At 37.5% G+C, this 23,317-nt stretch overlaps 1 protein-coding gene across 7 annotated transcripts in view; it reads right to left on the bottom strand.

Annotated features, from left to right (window-relative positions):
• Positions 1 to 930: 930 nt before the first annotated feature.
• The window catches only part of LOC127984593 (myelin transcription factor 1-like protein), a 53,210-nt gene continuing 30,823 nt past the window's right edge, over positions 931 to 23,317 (bottom strand). For 3 of the 7 annotated variants that reach the window (XM_052587304.1, XM_052587302.1, XM_052587303.1), the window contains 18 exons: positions 22,281 to 23,303; positions 21,179 to 21,235; positions 18,193 to 18,324; positions 17,428 to 17,518; positions 15,012 to 15,119; positions 13,936 to 14,156; positions 11,774 to 12,054; positions 9,415 to 9,639; positions 8,060 to 8,178; positions 7,340 to 7,408; positions 7,174 to 7,236; positions 6,957 to 7,040; positions 6,562 to 6,783; positions 5,821 to 5,912; positions 5,616 to 5,719; positions 5,384 to 5,527; positions 4,384 to 4,446; positions 931 to 3,719 (listed from right to left, as the gene is read on the bottom strand). In XM_052587304.1, the coding sequence (XP_052443264.1) occupies positions 3,579 to 3,719; positions 4,384 to 4,446; positions 5,384 to 5,527; positions 5,616 to 5,719; positions 5,821 to 5,912; positions 6,562 to 6,783; positions 6,957 to 7,040; positions 7,174 to 7,236; positions 7,340 to 7,408; positions 8,060 to 8,178; positions 9,415 to 9,639; positions 11,774 to 12,054; positions 13,936 to 14,156; positions 15,012 to 15,119; positions 17,428 to 17,518; positions 18,193 to 18,324; positions 21,179 to 21,235; positions 22,281 to 23,303 (3,239 nt within the window). In that variant the 3' untranslated portion in view covers positions 931 to 3,578. The remainder of the gene's footprint in view (positions 3,720 to 4,383; positions 4,447 to 5,383; positions 5,528 to 5,615; positions 5,720 to 5,820; positions 5,913 to 6,561; positions 6,784 to 6,956; positions 7,041 to 7,173; positions 7,237 to 7,339; positions 7,409 to 8,059; positions 8,179 to 9,414; positions 9,640 to 11,773; positions 12,055 to 13,935; positions 14,157 to 15,011; positions 15,120 to 17,427; positions 17,519 to 18,192; positions 18,325 to 21,178; positions 21,236 to 22,280; positions 23,304 to 23,317) is intronic. The other 4 variants (XM_052587307.1, XM_052587305.1, XM_052587306.1 and 1 more) reach the window with 3 other exon arrangements.

The following is a 23,317-nucleotide window of genomic DNA, read 5'->3' on the forward strand; positions in this document are numbered from 1 at the left end:
GCTCTGTCTGATTCGGCAGTTAGTCAGTCCCTCTTGCCATTAGGACAAATGGGAATCCTAACAGATAGCTCTCTGCAAGGTAGGCCTATTAGACCTGGAGCTCGCCTTAGCTCATGAATATTAAAAAGGTCATTGTCAAGATGCTTGATTGTTGTCCTGCTGGGGACTCAGTGTAGTTATAATTTAGAAATAACTGTAGCTAGTTTTAATTGTTCGTGTCATACGTTTTCAGTGACTACTTCCATTTTTCCCCTATGACAAAAACATCACGAATTTGACTTGATGTACATACCAAAAACATAAAATACAAATAGTAAGTCTTTGTAGTTTACTATTTAACTTTAACTAAAAGAGGGCAAAATAACATGTCTGGGTCATTCCTGTTATGTTGTAGGTCCTACGGTCTACTCTTCTATATGCCAATGTTGCCATTTTTTATTTCTATTTCTATCAAATTGATATTAAGGGTATGGCATATCAATGACTATTAATTATAGCTAGACTACATAGCTACCCAATGGTAAGAGAATTAACAAGATATCTAACTGGTTTAGTAGGCTATCATCATGATTGCAAAGGGCCTGCTTAGTCATTAAGGGCTATTCGAAAGCATTTGATTCTGACAAAATAAACACATTTCCAAGCATCATAAATCTTTTTTTATTGTAGATGTTTTGCCAGCGGAACATATAATGCAGGGCTATCTTGTAATGGACTGTAATGACTAATTTTCTGTTGCCTTTGATGCATGATCAGTCCCATGACATGTATGCCCATAAGTAAAGATGATAGCCGGTCACATACTGTACTTCAAGGCAACTGCCACTGAGATTTTTTTTACTCTAGGTATCATAGACCTCCTTGATGCAAATCAGATGATGATGTAACATAACTAGTCATTGTGAACATATGCTGAATAAAAGGGAGATGTAATGTGGCAACACAAGTTTTATTGAGTAAGAGATGTCAACACCAGCATGATAAAAATTGTACAAATTTCACAATTTCAAAATGAAATATCACTGCAACTTGTGATCTTAAACACTTAGAGCAAAATAAGTATCATACCAACAGAAATCATGCCATGTGGTTGAAAAATAAAACAAGAGAGAAAACGATAGCTAAAGAGCTGGATAGAGGAAGAGAGCAAGAGACATTAAGAAAGCTATGCTTCTTTCTTTCTTTTTTTTTATAGAAAAATCCTGGTTTAAAATGGTTAATTAAAATCCATTTGAAATGGAAACTCGTAACCTGATGATTTCACAATTATTAATAAGAAAAGTATTCTGCATTCAAGCATGTGACACCATAGATAGAGTTTTGTATTTAAATAGTCACAGATAACCTTTTGAAGTAGATAGTACAATATGTGCCAACAGAAAATGAGCAGCGGAATTGTGCTTAAAATCCCTTTTCCTGTCAAATCAGTTATGGGAGTGAATGAGAGGATATTGTATTTTGCTATCAGTGTGTTAAAAGCATTACTATCTTGGAAATAAGCCGCATACACAAAGCTTTCAGAGAGAGAAATGTGCTGTGGTTGGGGAAGAGATGTCTGGATATTACAGAACGATAAATAAGAGTGACTAGCACCATTTGCATGAGCTCTTGGAAAACATAATGCTAGTCGTAATAATAATACAAAATCATAGATTTCTGGAACAAAGCCCCACATAGAGCATCAGCAACAACCAGAGTCATTTCACACTAAAAATCACTGTGACAGTTTCGACTCATGCTCGATAAATACAAACAACTTTAAAATCCACCACTGAAAATCAGCCCTATTTGTGAATTTGCTTGATGCTTTGAACGGGCTTTGACTAAATAAAGACGAAAGGGGGGATTCCAGACTATAACTGTACATATCCTTAAGATATAATGGAGTAATATGAACTGGTCATGTCAGTAAACCACCCTCTGAACGACTGAAACTGCCCACGCGCAACTGTAATCTTGACCCGTGCCACGCCGTTTCATCGTTTAATTATCAAAAATGCTTCCTTCTTCAATTTCCATAATTCTTAGAGCTTAAAGTGCCGCTGATTTCTCAGAAACGTAAAAAATAAGCGATGAAAGTGAATCGCAGGTTACCACAGAAGGCAAGCTGACCTCTCTTAATACTGTATATAACTGATCGGAGTTCACTAATTGTAATATGATGAGCTTGCATTGCTGATATAGTCATATTTGTTGTGCACTCGTGACCAGATGAATCTTTACATGATTGTTTGGACGAAATCTACAAGACAAGTGCTCCATTACTATGTATGGATGGTGACATTAACCCTGTATATCCAGCACACTGATAAACTAACATTCACACACAGATTTACTTCCTTCAAAAGAAAAGAAAACTTCCCACAATTCAAACGTCTGGGCACCTCCTTGGTCTCCTGAAACAAATAAAAACACCAAAACATGGAAACAAAGGTGTCCCTGTGCAAAATCGAACATGAGAAATGTGAAACCATAATGCATTCATCCTTTTGGACTTGATCACCCATGTTTAAACGCTAAAACATGACTGTATTAAAAGATTTATATAAAACTTAATACTTTACATTTAGTAAAAAGATTCATCAGCTTTCTACTATGGTAAGAATAAGAAATTGCATATACCCAAACTTTTGCATCCCATATCTAAATAAATGATTGATTCGTTATCATATATTGCTGATATTCTATCATACTACCACTAACATTTTACGATCATTAAATTAAGAATTAATGTTGGATTGTCTCCTTGAAATTTTCTGTAGATATTGGCCTCAACCAGCCGGGCGTTACATTTAGAGAATGGACTTTGAAAATACGTCTTGGGATTTACACCAGTGAGTTTCCGTGTCATGATGTTTGCATTCACAAATCTTTTTTTTTTTTTCAAATTTTCCATCTGTTTCGGGAATTAAAACGAGAGAAAAAAAAAGAAGAAGAAAAAACTAACAAGCAAAAATAAAAACAATACACATACTGTATTAGAGTGCCCACACTGACCACTATAAATATGATTTTGGAACCAAAAGACAACGTTTCTCAATATTTTTACAAAATGTACCCAAAATCGAACCACAGAAATGTACCTCTGTACACCCATTGAACAGCCTGCACAGCACATTAGTTCCCATTAGCTCCATAAAGAGAAGCTCAAGTTTGAAGCTGATTGCCCTTACATTCCCTAAATGCATCCCCTCTGCACCTCTTTAGATTTAAAATAATGGATGGTTTTTGTTTACAATTAATAAATACATATACACTAAAATGTGCATACATTAGCAGCTATAAACAGTACATCACATTATGTCAGGTCATATGAAAAATTTACAAAACATGAATGTTCCTCAAAACATTTGCCATTGGTAGTCGTCATCTTAAAGCAAGGCAACAAATAAGTTATGTATTTTTTTTTTGTCAAAAGCATAACAGAATCATAAATAATACCAAATAATACAATAAATTACAGCAGCAAAAAAAAATCATACTAGTTATCCATACTTTTTACATGATGGGTTTCTTTTGTTTCTTAACGCTCTGATCACATGACCCCATTACTTGGCCAATAAAAGCCAGTCACAAAGCTACACTTGGATGCCTTGAACCGCTTGCTTTATGTTCTCCAAGAGGGCCTTGTTCTCCGGGCTCTGGTACTGGTCCTGGTGGGTGTACATATCTGTCAAAGTGCTCACATAAGTGTCAAAGTTTTGCTCGTTCATCGGCTCCTGCGGAACAGATCGGGATCATTGGAGGTCGAAAAAACAAATCAAGGCTAATATGTTCAATCAAACACACAATCAAAGCTTAAGACAGAAAGGGAAAGGGAAACAGGATATATTTAGGAAGGAATGATCCCACAAACTGCCTTTAAAGCTAAATAAAAGTTAGGGTTTTGGAGAAAATACATCTCTTTAAATGCAGGGCTTGATTAAAATGGTCACTAAAACAAGCGTAAGACTACTATACTGTTTCCAAAAATATATATATCAGATGGATAACAAAAAAGAAATATGCACATACATTATGTATGCATGCACTGGTGTGAGTTTCATGCTCATGAGTATGTAGGTAATACTGGCATTCACAAGTGATATCAAACAGATCGGCATGAAAAGCAGACAGATATCGATGAGCATCACTGTGCCTGATCAAATAATGTGTTTTACGATAATAACATAAATAAATATGGCTCATATTGCAACCCCAGCTTTCTTATCGCTACTCCCTGAAGTGGATTATGTCAATATGTGTGGCACTGATACACTCTATGGACCTTCGTGATGCATACACATCGTACTGTGTGTTACAAAAGGGGGGAGGACTGGGGGGAGGAAAATGATAGTGAGGAGAAGGAGTAAGAAGTTAGACTATGGAAAATGAATCTCTTACTCTGTGGGGCATCTGTAAACAGCAGTAATTTTTAACAGGGGCCTCTTTCAGTGGCACCGGTTTCTACAGAAGGGAGAGGTGTAGAGAAAAGACTATTAGCCTGGCTAAAAGCCAGAGGTCAGTGGTCTCAATAAAACCGACATACTTGACTTTACAACCAAGTTCTAGTTGAGCGGCATGACACATGAACAGGCAACAGTCGTCTGATGTTAGTGCAGCTTGAGGACCCCTCGTGCGCACTCTAAATAGCATCCATCGACAGTGGGGGTGGAGAATTCAGGAGCCATATTCAAGACGACGTGTTTCAGTTGTTTACTAACATGGCCGCCACATTTGAATGGGGCTTGTCCAATCGTGTGTTTGTGACTCGATCGTGTGGGAGAATCTGATCCACAGCCGGCGGCCATGTTGTTACTCAACTGAAAAGCAGTTGTTGGAGTGGAGGTTGTTTTTTCTACAATGGTCGGTAAAGGGGTGTGACCTCAGCACAGAAGCATATGGAACTGCGAGGAACTCAACAACAGACATAAAGAAGCAGATGGGAGAAACAATAGAAACCGTATTTTCATCCCTACTGATAGCATCTGAAATGCAGACTCAGGCCCTGGCTTTCAACAAGAGGCAGTCTATAGTCTAAAAGACTATTTTAAGCAGATAAACATGTATTGTACTGTAGGTGATATATTAACAAATGTAACAACTATTTTGAATTAATTACGATTTTTACGATTGTAAGTAACTATGAACACATTTTTATCCTGACTTTTGTATCACTCTCTTACACTCTTAAAAATAAAGGTTCTATGTCTGCATTAATGGTCCCATGAAGAACCTTTAAAATCCGTTGAACCATTAACAATAGGTTCTTTATAATGGAAAAAGGTTCTATAGAATAATAACTGTTCACTGAGAGGTTCTTTAAGGAACCCAAAACTGTCTTCTATGGTATAAACTTTATTTTTAAGAGTGCATGTGAGGCCTCGTGTCTGTTGGCACTTACCATGTGGGGAAGCTGGATGTTGGCAAGACTGTTGATGAGGGACTGGCTGAGGTTGGCGAGCTCGTGCAGCAGCGAGTCGTTCTGCTGCTCAATGGCCTTGTTTTCCTCCTCGATGGACTTCAGGTTAGTCTCCATGGTGGTGATCTGGGAGGAGGGAGAAAGAGAGACCAGTGCATCTCTGTGACTGAACACCTGGCCAAAGCCTGATGTGACAGATGGCAACTGCTCTTACTTGAGTCCTTAATTTGATCATGTCTGACTCTACTTGATTGTTCGATTCGTTCAGGTCTTTGATTTCCTCATCCAGTTGTTTAATCTCCTCATCATTTTCTATGCCTGGAAGGGAACATTGGGAAGTTCATTGTGAAAAATGCCACTGATAGCAAGCAAAATGAATTGAATTTCTATAGTAATTTATATAATAAAAAATGACATGCCTTTACTTGCTCTCTGCTTGATTGTGAGCATTTCAACCCCGGTCATCCTTGCCTTCTTCATAGCAGATGTGGCACGGGGACAACCGGACAGACTACAGATGTACAAAAAAAAGAAAATAAATAGTAATATTTTTAAAATGATATTTATGTTTATATTTATGTATTTAATGAGAGAGGACAGTGGAGCGGTGACAGGAAAGTGTTGGGTGAAGAGAGGGGAGTGGGATCGACAAAGAACCTCGAGGCGGGAACTGAACTCAGGACGAGGTATATGTCGACACACTGTCTAACCACAAGGCTACTGGCACCGACAAATAATAATACATTTTCACTCCAATTTAAACAGTCTGCTCATTAAAAAGATTTACATAATTTGTCATGGTTAAGAACATAATTGTGCATTATTGTGCATACTTTAATTTATTTATTGGCTTAAATTGCATTAAAACATTAACTGATTCACATATGTTTATTGCTTCAAAGTATTTAAAAGTGCATACTAATCTGTATCTTTGTCTTATTTTAAAGTAAAATATCTAAACATTCTACAATAACATTTACCAGGACAATTGTATGATAGTAAAAAGGTTTTATAGAATATTTCTTACTCCACTGTCCAATTGTTTTTATTGTTTTAACCATCAACTTAAAAAACCCTCAATAAATACTGATTAAGAAACTGATTTCTTGCTATGAAGTGGCCTGGCTAAGAAATGCTCACACACACACATGCTCATGTACCTCCGGTGGGTGAGAAAGCTGCCACTGACGTGGCCTGAGCCATCGCAGCCTGGGGTGGGGCAGGTCATGCCGTCTGTCTTGCCAGACTTCCAGGAGAAAGGCGCTCCGTTCACATAACCATCTTTCTGACGCTTGGCGGCCAGCGGGCAGCCGGATGCACTGCGGTGGGATGCATACTTCCCTGTCACATGACCCTGGCCATCACAGCCTGGCACAGGACACCTAAAGACATTGGGCACAGCAGATACGAGTTCACACATAAGCACACACACATAATAAAGTTCCTTCTGCAGTTGTCCTCAGTAACTGGCTGATTTTAACCTTAGTCCTCCCGTAAGTTACACATTTCAACTTTAAGTTACTTTGGAAAGTTGAAGGAATTAAAAAAAATGCACCTGATTGGCTCCTGGTCATCCTTGTCCTCCTTACTGTGCATTATTTTAATACCACTCTTCTTTGCCCGGGGACAACCTGACAGACTTCAGAGCAAGAAACACATTTACCAAAAAATGCCAAGGGCTTCTCATTGCACTTCTTTGAATTCACAGGTGGCAAAAACATTATATGAAGTATTAAATCAAAATTTTAATCCGCATATTTGTGAGTCTTCACCTTCTGTGTGAGGCGTAGTTGCCTGTGATATGCCCAGAGCCATCACAGCCAGGAGTGGGACACCTGCAAGCAATGAAAACATGAAACAGATTAGCACAACCTCAGACAGACCTCATTTTGAGGGTCAACTGAGGTGCTGTGTAAACATGAGAGCGTGAGGGCTTACTTCAGATCCTGGGAGTTAGATGTCATCATACCACGCATGCCCTTGTCAGCCAGTTGGCAGCTTGATAGCCTTAAGAGAGGATTTTAGAAGCATGAAGCATGGTTTACTAGAACAGCTGCATTATTAAAGCTACTAAGGTGCACTCAGGGTCACTTTTATCATTAAAAAGTTTCATATGCAAATAAATTAACTGTACTTTCGAAACAACAAGTTTAAACGTATTAAAGTTTACATTTTTAATAGAACGCTAAAAAATGCTGTTTTATTGTACATGGATGCTAAGATCAACTGACCAGCCCAATAATACTGACTTGACTTGATTGATATTAATTTTACATGGCTGTCTGCTAATAGTGCATTTTTACAAAAGCCATACATTAATAAAAGCTTTTGCTTATATAGTAAGCCCAGAATGATATGCAGCAGATATAAATAAAACATTTCAGTGCACTATTTAATTTTATATGACTTTAATAATAGTTTAATTATTTAAAAAATAATAATAATATTAATATTCTATAGGATTTTTTTTTTAGGATTCTTTGATTAATTAAAAAAAAACATTGTAAAAAAAAACTGTTATATTGTCTTTTGATCAATTCAATGCATTCTATCTGAACTATTCATCTCTTATATCAATGGACACACAGTAATAACAATAAAAAATCATGCTACAAGGTCAACAAGAAGAGATAGTCCTGATCCAGCGCAGATGCTTACGTTAGGAGCTCCTTCTTGCTCTCTTTGCAGGGAGCATATTTGTGTTTGGGACTGGGGAGAGGCACGTCTCCTGAATACTGCTGCTCTTCCAATAGATCCTGAAACGGGTCCAGGTCATCCTGAAAAAGAGGATGGAGAAAGAAAAAGAAAGATATCAGTGTTATTACAATGCAGTATGAAAAGGAACAATAGTACAATGACCTGCAAGTACTGTAATTACATAATACACAGCAGAGTTCACATTTAAAAGAATTCCATGTTATCATAACACTGAGCACAAAATCTCCTAATCCTAATTTGCATTCTTCCCAGTTCCCCAAAAATGTATAAAAAAACATCAATTCCCTTTTGAAATAATAATAACAGCAGTTTAAGTCTGGGGGTTCATTAATGAGTAATTAATTAACAGAGGAAAAATCTGTTTTCAAGCAATAATCGCAAGTGAAGTGAAGGTTGCAGTACCAGATTTCTACACTAGATGTCCTTTCAGTCCTTCAAATCACTACAATAGCTTTCCCAATCAGTTTACTGTTTAAGGTTTACACAAGGACAAAGCAACGGTTTAGCTTCTGCTGTGTTGAGCTGAACACGTAAGCAGTAAACGGTAATCTCACTATGCTTAGTATTCATCTGCCAACTGTCTTTCAGATAACCAGTTAGCAAAAAAGCAAAATGCCTGGTGAAAGAGGATGAAGCCAAAGAGAAGGCGGTTCTTAAGGATTTTTATAGTCACAGTTGTCAAAAGTACTGTTTTATTAGCGCTTTATATACTTTATGATAAATGCTAATTCGACTGTCTTTTTTGAAAAGTTTTGTAAAGGTGAAGTGTTTAATTTATTTCACTTTCACTACTGCTAACAGAAATAATTATTGCTTTTAAACAGGTTTCACATCTCCTCATCAAGCTATTGTTTGAAGAAAAAGATCCCACTTCCTTGTTGCTGTGTCAGGATGCTCAAACACAAGCATTTCTTCCCCCCAGCTAACAGGTAACATTCCCAGTCTGTTATCAATTTAATAATGTTCTCAAAACATTAGCACAAAAATATTATTTACAGATTGTTCATGCAACATTATTTCTAAACCAATTTAGCTTGATGTTCATTTAACTTTTTTTTTTTAAATGTTACTCTGTTTCAGAATGTTAAGAGAGCATTCAATTGTTAAGTTCCAATGATTTTTTCAAAATGATAAAGTGGAATATTCTAAATGATCACTCTCTCAGGTGCAACAAATACAATGAACTAAAATGGTGGTAACTATCCTCTTAATTCACTTTATGTAAGCAAGTGCTTCAGTCTGTTTCTAGGCAGACTCAAGGGTTGTCAGGGTGGGGTGGGGTGGGGTGACAGTACCTCCTTGTGGTCCTCGTCCAGGCGTTTGATCTTGGTGTAGTCCACAGGCAGGTCCCAGCAGTCTGCAGTGCTCATCTGGTAGCAGTGGCTGTTGAGCAGGGCCTGCCGCTGGGGCGACATGGGCTGCAGGGGGGTCAGCACTGTGCCTCCACTGCCCTCCCCCATCCCTCCAACCCGGCTCAGATCCAGGGTTCCGTTCTCATCCCCATCTCTGTCATCAGGGCTCTGCCACGAAAGAGAGAAGAGAGAGGAATAAAGAGAATAATTGAGAAATACGGAAGGGAAGGATGACAGATGAGGATGGGTACATGGTTCATATACACAGTTAAAAAGATTTTTAAGCAAGTAAAAAAACCAAATTTTTTAGAAAAAAGATTTTAATACATTATATTATATTATATTATATTATATTATATTATATTATATTATATTATATTATATTTCATTTATTACTAAAATTATTAAATTACTATTTTAATTATTATTTTTGTATAAATTCTGGATAAATTTTTATTTTTATTTTTTGGTAACATTATTCACTATGAAATAAATATTAATAATTCTTTTTTTTTTTTTTAATATTGCAATGCGTATTATAAATTATTTATCCACGTACATCATTCAATTTCAAATATGTAATGATAGGGAAGAAATACAATTGCAATTTCTGTTTCATGCCTACTTTAAACAACTTACAAAAACATAAGCAAGGGATCTCGAAGGAGTACCAACATGCGGGGCATTAATTGTGTGTTCAAATGCCTAGACTGAAACAGTAGTTTTGTGGATCAGTCCCATTAGCCTTCTTCCCTCTTCCCTGCGTTAGGCATGAATAATTAATATAGTTGCATTGTTTGACCATTTGCCATCTTACATTGTTGTTGCTGATTTTGTTGTCACGTGTGGTAATTAATGTCTGGTGATGTCAAGCTGTATTTGTGCCTCTACTTCATTAGTTAGTTAGTTAGTTGTTTGCTTCCCTTGTCACATTTCACGTACTGTATAAAGTCTTAAGGTCATGTGGCACATTATGAGACAACAAGGACTTTGTTCTGTGTGTTCGCTACCTATGTTTTTTTTATTTATTTGAGTAAATTAAAGAATGAATGAAAGGTTGCATTAAATTGACCAGAAGAGGAAAAGATAATAGAATGATTTTTATTTCAAATAAATGGTGTTCTTTTTAACTTTATATTTATCAAAGAATCTTGAAAAAGCATTTATTGGTTTTGACAACAACATTAAGCAGCATTGATGATAACAATAAATATTTCTTGAGCACCATAATATAATTTTTTTCTAAACGATCACATGAAACACACTGCAGAAAATTCAGCTTTGCTATCATAAGAATGAAGCTCGTTTTAAAATATACTGAACTAGAGAAGTTTATTTTAAATGTTTTATTAATGGTATATTGCTATTAACTATTAACTAAAAAATGTAACCAAACTTTTTAATTACAGTGTACTTTTTATATAAAAAACATGAAATGCAGTGCATAATACTAAACAATTTATTTGCATACAGCTATTTCTAGACTTAGAATAATGGCAAACTTTGTCAACATTTTACAATCAATTGAAATAATTATAATTTGATAGATAAATTTCTAAAACTCTACAACCACCTCAGTTTTTACAGTGTGGGAAAGGATGGGAGGAGAAAAGATCTGAAAGAAGAGTGTGTGAGCTTCTTCTACGGCTGCCCTACATCTCCATGCACAGCTGCTTTATTAGTGAATATATAGAGCCCTGCAGCTCCTCACTACCTCTGCCCCCCACCTCTCATTCTCATCCCCACTCCCTCTAGCCTGCTGCCTCACTGTCCTTAAAGAGAGGTCATTGTCTTTCCTATGTACCCAGAGGGATGCTGGGAGAGCTGGCTTGGCCTGGACCACAGCTGAAATCAACATTAATTCTACTCGTCTCAGTGAGAAAGGGTAGGGGCACCACTACCCCAGCGTTCCTGCAGCTGCCAGCTTCCTCCAGCCCTGTGCTCTCATTATCACCATACAGATTATGTCCGAAGTCGATGTGTCACTAAAGTGACCGTGGCTCGTTCAGACCATTAGGCTCATATGATGACCCTGAGTCTCTGCAGAGAGCTCTCAGAGGTGCTGCTGTCATTCACTGTTTGAAACTGCACCCTGTGCAAATGAGCTCGAAAACCCAGAGGAGAGGAGCAGGGGTTTGCCCCGGATGACTCTAAACTTGCATGCCCTCATTTCGGTGCACTACCTTTACATTCTGGAAGGCAGTGCAGAGAAACTAAGAAATACCCAGTGAGAGAAAGCAAAATGCAATATTAGCAGTGCAAGCGGGTGAGGATCTGGCAGGAAAAAGTTGTGGACCCTCACCTGTGCCAGGAGTTCTGGGCCTTTCCCGGTGAGGCTCTGGGGCATCTCTCTGCAGCGCGTGGACAGGTTGAGGATGGCGGTGGCGGCCATGTGGGCGGCTTCCATGTCGTGCGTGTAGTCGAAGCTGCTCTTGCTGCAGGTGCTGCTGGCGCTGCTTCCTCCTCCCCCTCCTCCTCCACCCCCTCCTCCTCCTCCTCCACAGCTGAGACTGCTGCTGCTGCTGGGAGCGTAGCTGCTCGTGGTGCTGCTGGCCGGGCTCGAGGTCTTACAATAGCGCTTGGCTGCACACATACACATACCCTGGGTCAGACAGCCACTATATCCTTGGATGGATGGATGGATTTGGGAATAGAAAGTCAGACAGATAGAAAATACATACATAAATAGACAATATGATAGAACAGATAGATGATAGAATAGATAGATGATAGATAGATGATATGATAGACAGACTGGGAGATAGATAGATAGATAGATAGATAGATAGATAGATAGATAGATAGATAGATAGATAGATAGATAGATACACACATACACACAGATGATCTGATGTTTCAAGATGAATGCTTTGAGAAATTGAATGTGTGAGAGAGAGAGAGTGGAGGAGAGGGGGAGAAATGGTTTTACAGTGTATCTAGGTTTCATGTAGAGGGCTACACATTGTTAACATGAAATCTAAGACCTGTATGGGAAGCATTTGTACAGCATTTATTTTTCAATATAAATCCACATTCATAGAGAAACCCTGGTCTGCATTCAGACACAAGAACTGAGAAACAAAAAAGCCTAGTATTGACTAAGGAGCTGTTATCATCCTTCAATACTGGAAGGTGACAAATCAGCTGCTAACCACTTATTCAAGATTTATACTACTCTCCCATTTGATCTGATTTTTCATCTACTTTAGCATTGAGACAAATAGCAAAACTGTCATTACAATTAAACTGGGTGTAACTAATTGATGTTGCCAACTGAGTCTAAATGAAGTGCGGTTAATTCCTAACATTAATTAAATGTTATTCTCATTAATTTTTTTTTAGCTCAAGCTTAATTTTCTTCATTCGTCTCATTTATCAAAAACAGAATATTTTTGATAAAGCATACAGGCAAGTTACATCACTTGCAAGAATGCTCTTTAATTTCTGAGATGTGGTATGTGTTCTGATTTCAATAACATTGTCTATATTATCACTGCAGGGCATGCTGTAATGCTCCTTATGGGCAATCAAGACTTTCCTGATGTAATAACCATGAGTTATAATGAAAATGAGTTATTTTAAGCACAGCTAATGAAACCGTACCAAAATATCCCGCCGAATTCTGTTGACAGGAAATCTCTACGATTTCTGGCTTGGGCGTGAAATCAACTGCTACCATTTTGAACAAAATCGTTCCAGTTAATTTGATTCCTTCACAAATGTAAGTGCGCTCATTTATCAAGACCAGGGCTGCAGTTGCGAGCTACATCGCTGTACATTACCAAACAAAAAACATCCAGAAATGAAGCTTGAACCAAAAAACAGAGAAACATAATGTTTGAGCAAACTGACAAAAATCCAGGCGATAGGTTTTTAAATCTGGCTTATTTCAAACATCTGTGTGTATCTCTCACTACATAACTGCCTTTTCTTTTCTTTTTTTTTGCTATTTTTTATTTGATACGCGAGCTTGCGATGTCTTGCATTATATACATACATACAAAGAGAATATCTTATAGGATATTTTTTTATTATAGATGTATATATCTATACATTCTTCACACATATGTATTATGGTGGTCAAAAATATCCACCCAGCTGTAATTAAATTAAAGGAGCTGCATGCAAATTAAAAAAATCCCTTCATTAGATTTGTGTACCTAGGTTATTAATCATTTCAGAAGTCAATAAGTAGAGGATTTCCAATAAAGGAGCACTGAACTCGACGGCTGCCTGTGAAAAATCCAAAGCTTTTATTAAGAGAAGGCCTTCATTTCAAAATAGAAAAAAAATATATAAATATATTTTTTAATGGAAAATACCGCAAGGACGTCTGGCAGTACAAAACTAATTCTTATCTTATTTCCATCTGATCCCCTAGAGAAAGACCAGTTTATCAATTTTGACTCCTTCTACCTCACAAGCTTCAATGAAAGAAGAAAAGAATAACAAAGCCAAGCTTGCCATCATATCCTTTGGGTGAGGTGTCTCGCCCGTGGTGCTTCGGGGTGAGGGACCTCTTGCCATAGGCATGAGGCTGGTTGTCATAACTGCTGCTGTAGTCGAAGCTGGCTTTGGAATACTTCTCTAGCTCCTTGGCCAGGTTGGATCGTGGAGTACTGGTTGGGACATTATTTTTGTACCCATACTGTGGGATCTCCAGCTGTTTTACGAAGCACATGGGTCTGGAAGAATTGACATAGGGTGGAAATCAATATATCATAATCAAAGTCAAGATGAATCACAGTTCTCAGTCCATTTTATGTCTGTCATGGAGATGTAGATTTATTTTAAGTATTTAAATTAAGTATATATTTTAAAATTACTCAAATATATATACACACATTATAATATAATACAAAAATACAAAATAATATGAGACGTATATATATATTGATTTTGTTTATATAAAATATGTGTGTGGACTGTATATTTATTATGTATATATAAAGATACATACACATTCAGTATATATTGAAATATATATTTAAATGTATATATTATATTTATATTATATATAAATATATTAAATAAATAAACATAACATATTTTTCTTAAATATATGCATGCACGTGTGTGTATTTATATACATAATAAACATACACTGTACAGACACATTTATTATGTACACATTTGGATATGATTAATCACAATTAATCGTTGCCCAGCTATATATATATATATATATATATATATATATATATATATATATATATATATATATATATATATATATATATATATATATAAGAATAACAATAATTACATTATTGCAATTATGTAATAACATTTTAATTTAATGTTAAATAGCTATTTGTCTGTTGATTAACAATAGCTTAAGATGCATCAGTGAAAAGGAAAAGTCGATTTTAAACAATAAGAATAAATACAAATTAGGGTCTTTAATTATTTTTAAAGTGCCAATGCACTCTTTTTTGTGAAAAGCACTTAAAAAATTACTTGTAAATATTAAAAGGATTAATGTACTGTTACAATATAAACTATTTACTAAACATTTGGCACGAAGGGTCACAAAGTACCTCAGGACACGGTCTGACGCCTGGTTAGATTTGGAGTTGTCGCAGGGGTGATGTTTCTCCTGAACCTTTGCCATCTTCTCAGCGGCGGCTATGGGACATCCCGAGAGACTGCAACAGCAGCAGAGCAATTTATGTAATGTTAACATCACATTACAAGCACCATGTAAGGGCACACACACATACACACTCCCAAACGCACACACATGCCCTAGCAGATAGCAGAAGTTGAAGACCAAAGTGAGATATGAGGGAATGTATAATACCAGCATATGGAGACAAGTCTGTCAGAGAGAATAGTCTGTTTTTAATACATTCTCTCAATACAGACTTCCAGCGTGTTTGCAAAATCCTGGTACGCGCGTGTGCGGTACATGGGGATATTTATGTATGAATTATGCATTTCATGTGGCCTAGTTCTATAGTACGAAGGCAAAGCTTTGCAGATATCTGCTGGGCATTTCTGGCTGGCTGGTTTCAGAAAGCTCCTCACAGCGAGATACCGCAGTCATTTCAGAGAGACACACTACAGCAAACTGAGCTTCAGAACATCCAGCTACGCTCCCTTGCTCTCCTTTTTTTCTCCTTTCTCTCTTGCTCTCTTTCTCCCTCGTTGTTTCTTCCTCTCATTACTCTATCTTCCACTCCGTTTGTTTATCCCTCTTTTCTGTATCATCTCTCTCTCTCTCTCTCTCTCTCTCTCTCTCTCTCTATGTAATCCTTTGTATAGCTGGGAACTGTCTTCTTATCATCTGCAATTTTCATGTTGTTTTCTGGTTATACAGAAACTATTCAGTCATTTAAAAAAAGAAACCAACAAAAGACAAATATACAAACATACCCCCCCCCCCACCCCCACGCTCTGCAATTTCAGAAACACATAAAGCATATAAGTACAAGTGCATTTAAAAGAAAGAAATTAGAAGAGGTGAGTGAGTGGAGACTGACAGACAGAAGGACGTCACATGGTTGCCATGACAACCATGTGACGAGGAATGTGTAGACAATCCATATATACTGTACAGGGTTGTTATATTCCCCTATTATACATTTTGTTTTCTTCAGCTCAACCCTTCTAATAGTGTGTGTGTGTGTGTGTGCTCCCATAGGAGCTGTTCCATATAACATGGCCTGCAGCAACTTCGGGTGGAGACTGCATCTGTCTGAATGTACACCATATGCACATGGAGGCACATCTTAACTGCTTAACTAAGTTTTTTTTTTTTTTTGTTAGATATATCAGTATTGATTAGATATAATTAAATAAATATTACATTGGATTAATCATTAGAATAAGACATATGTTTTTAATTTTTACGATTTTTTAGGTTTCAATAGTAATACCAATTTCTATTATTATTATATTATTAAATTTACTGTAGAACATAAAATGTTTTATTATTTTAAAAAATTATACTTTAAACACTTTTTCACATTCTGTTCTGCTCATCACGTCTGCATTTATTTGATCCAAAAAACACCAAAGCTGTAATTTTGTGAAATAATTTTCATATTTGAAATAAGTACTTTCTTTTTGTATATATTTGACAATGTAATTTATTAAGCTATATTTGCAGCATCATTACTCCATTCTTCAGTGTCAAATGATCATTCAGAAATCATTCTAATATGCTGATTTGCTGTTCAAGAAGCCTTTATATCTTTATATAATAATAATAATAATAATAATAATAATAATAATAATAATAATAATAAAAAATATTTTTTGAGCAGCAAACAGAATATTAGAATGATTTCTGAAGGATCATGTGACTGGAGTAATAAAGCTAAAATTTCAGCTTTGAAATCAAAGGAATAAATTACATTTTAAAATATATTCAAATAAAAAACTGTTATTTTAAATAGTAAAATTATCTCAAAATCTTTGCTGTACTTTGGATCAAATAAATGCAGGCTTGTTGAGCAGAAGAGCATAAAAAATACAATTGTATCAAAAACTTTTGATTGGTAGTGTATATACACACACACATATACAGTATGTACATATACTGTGTATTATATAAAGTATCATTATAAAATATTTATTTTATATTTGTATTTCTATTATTTTATATATTTTCTTATTTATCCCTTTTTTTTTTTAGGCTCTTTTAAAAGGTTTCAAAAGTTCACCAAGTGCCTTGTTCCATGTGGGAATAGAATCCTGAATCTCCAGTCTGCATGTCAAAAGTGCCAATGCGCAAATAATATATTTGAGCCTGGAGCTATGTATTTCTACGATCCAGCCGAACTCAGCAAAACACAAACAAATCAGTAACTCTTCTCTTTCCTGAAAGCAAGCTTCCATCTACAACTACGCATTCTTCTTATTCCCTATATAAATTGTGTAAAAAGACTGGAACATCAGTCCCCACAGTGGCGCCAGTTTCTTCTCCCCACATCCCTTCCAGCTACTCACCTGCGGTGGGAGTTCCTGTTGCTATTTACATGGCCGCGTCCTGAGCAGCCAGGCGTGGGGCACTTTAGAACATTCTCATACATTGCAAGAACTTGGACAAACAGAGAGGAGAGGGCGAGAGAAGGTTAGGAGGATCCAGAGTGAGTATGAAAGCCTTGTGTTCCATTAAGCTGAATGGGCTCAGTCACAACAACATGCACATGCTCCTAAGAAACGTTCCAGCTGAAATCAGTTAATCATAAAGTTAATCACGGCCACACCATATGGTGAAAGAAGAATCTAGGCATGCAATGTGTTAATGGCATGCACGTTGTGTGAAAGCATTGGCGTATGATGAAAAAGAAAGCACTCTTCAATAAAAACGGATTTTATTTTGGTGAATTAAAGGAGTCTAGCCATTAGGTTGTCTATGACACATCCTGCAGTGCTACGTCTCTGGGCCTGCAGTAAACTGACTCATCAGAACCTGCTTGTGACATGATCCTCGTCCAATTAGAGGTGTGACTGGAGGGAGTGTTGAAAAAGCTGCTTTGCGTCTGAGAGATCAGTGCAGCCATATTGAAAACAGGCTAAAATTACTCATAAGCACCAATCAGCACATCCAGACAAGCAGAGGTTGGTCGTACGAGAAAGTGCGCCACCACTTTGGTTGGAGGAGGAAATAAGCTCAAATGCATTACAGAAAAGAGAGGTAAAACAGCACAGACGGCACGTAGAAAACATGCATGGGAAGCAATGTGCAAATGGCGTTCATATTCGGCTTACTTTCTGGTGGCACGCGGTCTTTGTGAGGGCAGCCAGACAAGCTTCGGTGGTGAGGATAGAGTCCAGTGACGTGGCCTGTGCCATCGCAACCTGGGGTTGGACACTTGCTTTCTTTTTTCTCTCCCCTTGAGTCTGTAAACAAAGACAGTTGTTGGCATATCCTGTTACAGGCACAGTAAGCAAATCCCATTAACCTGCTGGATTCTTTGTGATAACATTTATGCTCCGGTTACGGCTATTTTCAAACGCTCTGTTTGCTTTGAAATTGGACACTCGATAAAGAATATAGCTTGAATGAGACTTCCGGATGGGATTGTATTGGATTGTAATTCAGAAAAATTTCATACAGCGGAATTTCATCAGTCGGCCAATAAAAAACATTTACATAAATAATTGTCTATTTATTCCCTGATCTGTAGAACATGTTTTTTTTTAATACATATTCTCATTAAAATGTAACGCCATAAGGAATAATTGACGACGGGCTGTTGAATTATTAGAAAATATAGTGGGCATTATTTCCTAACAATTCAATGGACTGGAGTCAATTATTCAGATTATATTATAGTTACCACATTATATTATAGTGAAAGCCTATCAGGAAAATGTTATAGTTCATTAATTTTGTGATTGAGTTTTCTGTAATAGTAACAATTGTAGATATAATGGCAGCTAATCAATAATATAATATAATATAATATAATATAATATAATATAATATAATATAATATAATAAAACAGCACTTCCACCGTATGTACATATCTGTGGGTGATTATTGTAACAATCTCCACCATCCGAAACCATTTCATAAAGATGAAATATACAACTGTAAGCGCTTTTCACCTTACAGTATGAAAAGTAGGAATTGCATAAAATTAGACAATCATTGTGAGGAAATAGGAATTTTGGGAGCCTTTACATTATACATATAAGTGCATCTCGTGCTATTTTATTCTACAAAGACATTTTACTCCAGGTTAACGTGTGCATGTGTGCTATTGATATTAAATACAAGCAACCAATTCAGATTCCTGCTGTTAAACAGGTTAACGTTTCCACTATAACAGTTCCCAATTTTATCTTGCAAATGAAAACCCGAAAGAAAAATATGTTCAGCTTTCACTGGTTTTGGTACATGGTGTGCATAGTTTCTACCAAGAGACCAGAAAGGAAAAACCAGCAAACGGCAGTTTCTTCTAAAATCGTGGATGCGTTCATCAGTATATATATTCTTTGTTATTAAAACCGGTTTAGCTAAGTGAACACATTTATAATATCTTCCCTCTTTTATTAGCCAAAAATAACTGCTGTAGAACTCCACAAGCATGCAATAATAATGCTCCCTGTCAGTCAGAACAGTGAGATCACTCGACATGTTTAATAACGACGCTCCAATAATTAGCGCCAAGAATAGTTTCTGGAGACGAGGTGTGAAATCATGGTGTAATTCTATAATTACACGACCCTCTGACTTGCTGTGGTCGTGCACTGAAAACAACAGCAAACTGCTCTACAGTAGGAAGCACAGACAGGCTGTCTTTAATGGAAAACATAGTGCAAATTGAGCAAATGGAAGGAAATGAAACATACAAAGCAGTTCCATCTGAGCAGAGACAAATGATGAACCTTTTAAAGTAGCAGATAGGAAGAGCTGTTAGTTTGGGTAACCAGAGGTGATCTGAGATTCCTCAACACTGTAACGTATATTTGTTAAATGTGATACTGATATGCTCCTGTAGTTTCTGATTGCTAATATCTGGATATATCAGAGGAGATGGCTCATTCCCAAAGGTAGTGGGTGTGGATTGGGTAGGATTTGAGGTAATAAACCATGTATGGGATCCAAGGGATGAGATTTGCTTTCTTAACGGGCCGTGCAGATTGCCATTACTCATGCCTGACAAGGTAAGTCTCTGATGTTACCATGTCAGCCTATTTTAGCAGCGTAAGCTGTTGTCATTATGGAAGTCGCTACCAGGGTGACCTGAGTATTTAAAACAAGCCCCAAAAATGTTTCCATCTCACCAAAGTGACCCCATAGTCATCAATGTCATTGGCACAATGTGTGACGGAATGTTAAGTGACCCAAGACACTGGGGAACAAATGCCACAACAGCTTTCAGGACGAGAAGATTATATTCATATTCAAAAGAGCTCTGTTTGTGCAAATATGCTCCTTTATGGAAACTTGATTCAAGTTTAGAGAAAAAATAAAACTGTTAACCATGCAAAATGTTACAAAACAAAAATTCACACTAAAATATATAAAGTTGCATTTACGAGAAATAAATTCACATTGTTTACGGAAAAATAACATAAGCCGCATTTGTAAGATATAATGCCACATTGTGAGATTTAAAGTCACAATTACCAAAAACAAAGAAAGTAAATAGGATAATGCTAACTTTATATATCTATTTATATATTTATACTCACTTTATATGTACACTCACCTAAAGTATTATTAGGAACACCTGTTCAATTTCTCACTAATGCAATTATCTAATCAACCAATCACATGGCAGTTGTTTCAATGCATTTAGGTGTGTGATCCTGGTCAAGACAGGACATCTCCTGAACTCCAAACTGAATGTCAGAATGGGAAAGAAAGGTGATTTAAATAATTTTGAGCGCGGCATGGTTGTTGGTGCCAGACGGGCCGGTCTGAGGATTTTCACGCGCAACCATTTCTAGGGTTTACAAAGAATGGTGGGAAAAGGGAAATACATCCAGTATGCGGCAGTCCTGTGTGCGAAAATGCCTTGTTTATGCTAGAGGTCAGAGGAGAATGGGCTTCTATGCTGATAGAAGAGTAACTTTGACTGAAATAACCACTCGTTACAACCAAGGTATGCAGCAAAGCATCTGTGAAGCCACAACATGCACAACATTGAGGCGGATGGGCTTCAACAGCAGAAGACCCCATAGGGTAGCACTCATCTTCACTACAAATAGGAAAAGAGGCTACAATTTGCACAAGCTCACCAAAATTGGACAGTTGAAGACTGGAAAAATGTTGCCTGGTCTGATGATTCTCGATCTCTGTTGAGACATTCAGATGGTAGAGTCAGAATTTGGCGTAAACAGAATGAGAACATGGATACATCATGCCTTGTTACGGCTGTGCAGGCTGGTGGTGGTGGTGTAATGGTGTGGGGGATGTTTTCTTGGCTCACCTTAGAGCCCTTAGTGCCAATTGGGCATCGTTTAAATGCCACAGCCTACCTGAGCATTTTTTTTGACCATGTCCATCCCTTTATGACCACCATGTACCTATCCTCTGATGGCTACTTCCAGCAGGATAATGCACCATGTCACAAAGCTCAAATCATTTCAAATTGGATTCTTGAACATGACAATTAGTTCACTGTACTAAAATGGCCCCCACAGTCACCAGATCTCAACCCAATAGAGCATCTTTGGGATGTGGTGGAACGGGAGCTTGGTGCCCTGGATGTGCATCCCACAAATCTCCATCAACTGCAAGATGCTATCTTATCAATATAGGCCAACATTTCTAAAGAATGCTTTCAGCACCTTGTTGAATCAATGGCACATAGAATTAAGGCAGTTCTGAAGGCGAAAGGGGGTCAAACACAGTATTAGTATGGTGTTCCTAATCCTTTAGGTGAGTGTATGTGTGAGAGAAAAAAAAAAGTAAATTTGAGAAAAGGTTTCACAATAAGAAATAACAGGTCACATTGGAATATATAAAGTCACATTTGTGAGTATATAATATCACAATTAGGTAAGATAAAGTCAGATTTTTGAGATATGGAGCCATATTGTGAGACATAAAGTCAATTAGTGAGATATAATGTCACAATTAGGAGACATAAAGTCACAATTGTGAAATATAATATCACATAAAGTCACATTTACCAAAAATAAAAAAAATAAAATAAGGAAATTCTGACTTTTTATCTCACAGTTGTGACTTCATATCTAACAATTGTGAGAAATTACCAAAATAACCTTTTTTTATTTGTTTCCACAGTGGCAGAATATGGGTTACATATTCTGTATAATGAAGGAGAACTGAAATCTCTGCTGAAATGTAAAATCTCATTAGAAGTTTTATTTTTACCTTTAGGGTAATATGCTCTTTTTGCGCCATCATGATGGAGTCGGGCCTTGCGTTCTTCTGCACTGCTGCTCTGCCTTGGGCTGTGCTCTCCATGAAGGCGCTGATTGTCCCTCCGAGCCACCATCTGTTCTGATGCCATTCTGTCTCGCATAACCTTGGCACGCTCGGATTCCAGAGCAATGGCCTTTTCCAGCAGCGACAGGTTGCCTTTAGTCATGTCGAAAGCTTCATCGGAACGTTCGGAGGCCACTGATGTAGTGTCTTCATCCCCTTCCTGGGCGCAGCTAGAGGGGTAGCCTCTTGAAGCAGGACTGAGCTGCTCCTCCAGTTTCATCAGATTGACCATGTCTGAGTAGTTCCTCTCAAGGGGTCTGTGCTGGTCCATCTGGCAGCTGTCATACCTAGGCATGTGATGCATTGGAGGCTGCTGCTGTTGATGCTGTTGATGCTGCTGATGCTGATGCTCCATCTGGTGCTGCACTTGGACCTCCATCGTGGACCCCTCGAACGTTTGGGTCTCACTGAGTTTGCGAGCCAAGTCGAAGCACTGATTGCGCAGACACTCCAAGCTACTGAGACACACTTCCTCCTCACTCTCCTCCGTCTGGCCTCGTCCGTTAGTGTGGCCAGCTGAGCCAGGATCCCCAGACCCGGCATCTGCATAGCCCTCGTCAGGAAGCACAGCTCCGTGTCCCTGGGCCAGAAGCTTCAGGGAGTCCACAGTCTCGCGTACCACATCGCTATCCAAGTCGACGCTCAACTCTCCCTTATGGCCTCCTTGTTCGCTCCCTTCATCTTCATCCTCGTCGTCATCCTCACCTGCACTGTTGGAAGAATTGCTGTTCATCTCTGACTCAGTCATGGCTTGGTAGGCAGCATCCTCTGCAATTTTACCAAGGTTGAGAAGAGACTTGGCCACAAGCTCATCATAATTCTCATACTCCTCATTGTTAATGTTATTGTTATTGTCCTTCTCAAGTATTTGATTGGATTTTGATTGTCCACCACTTGAATAATTGCCGTCTGAAGAGAAAAGA

This window comes from Carassius gibelio, chromosome B20 (assembly GCF_023724105.1).
Source record: "Carassius gibelio isolate Cgi1373 ecotype wild population from Czech Republic chromosome B20, carGib1.2-hapl.c, whole genome shotgun sequence".
NCBI lineage: Eukaryota > Metazoa > Chordata > Actinopteri > Cypriniformes > Cyprinidae > Carassius > Carassius gibelio.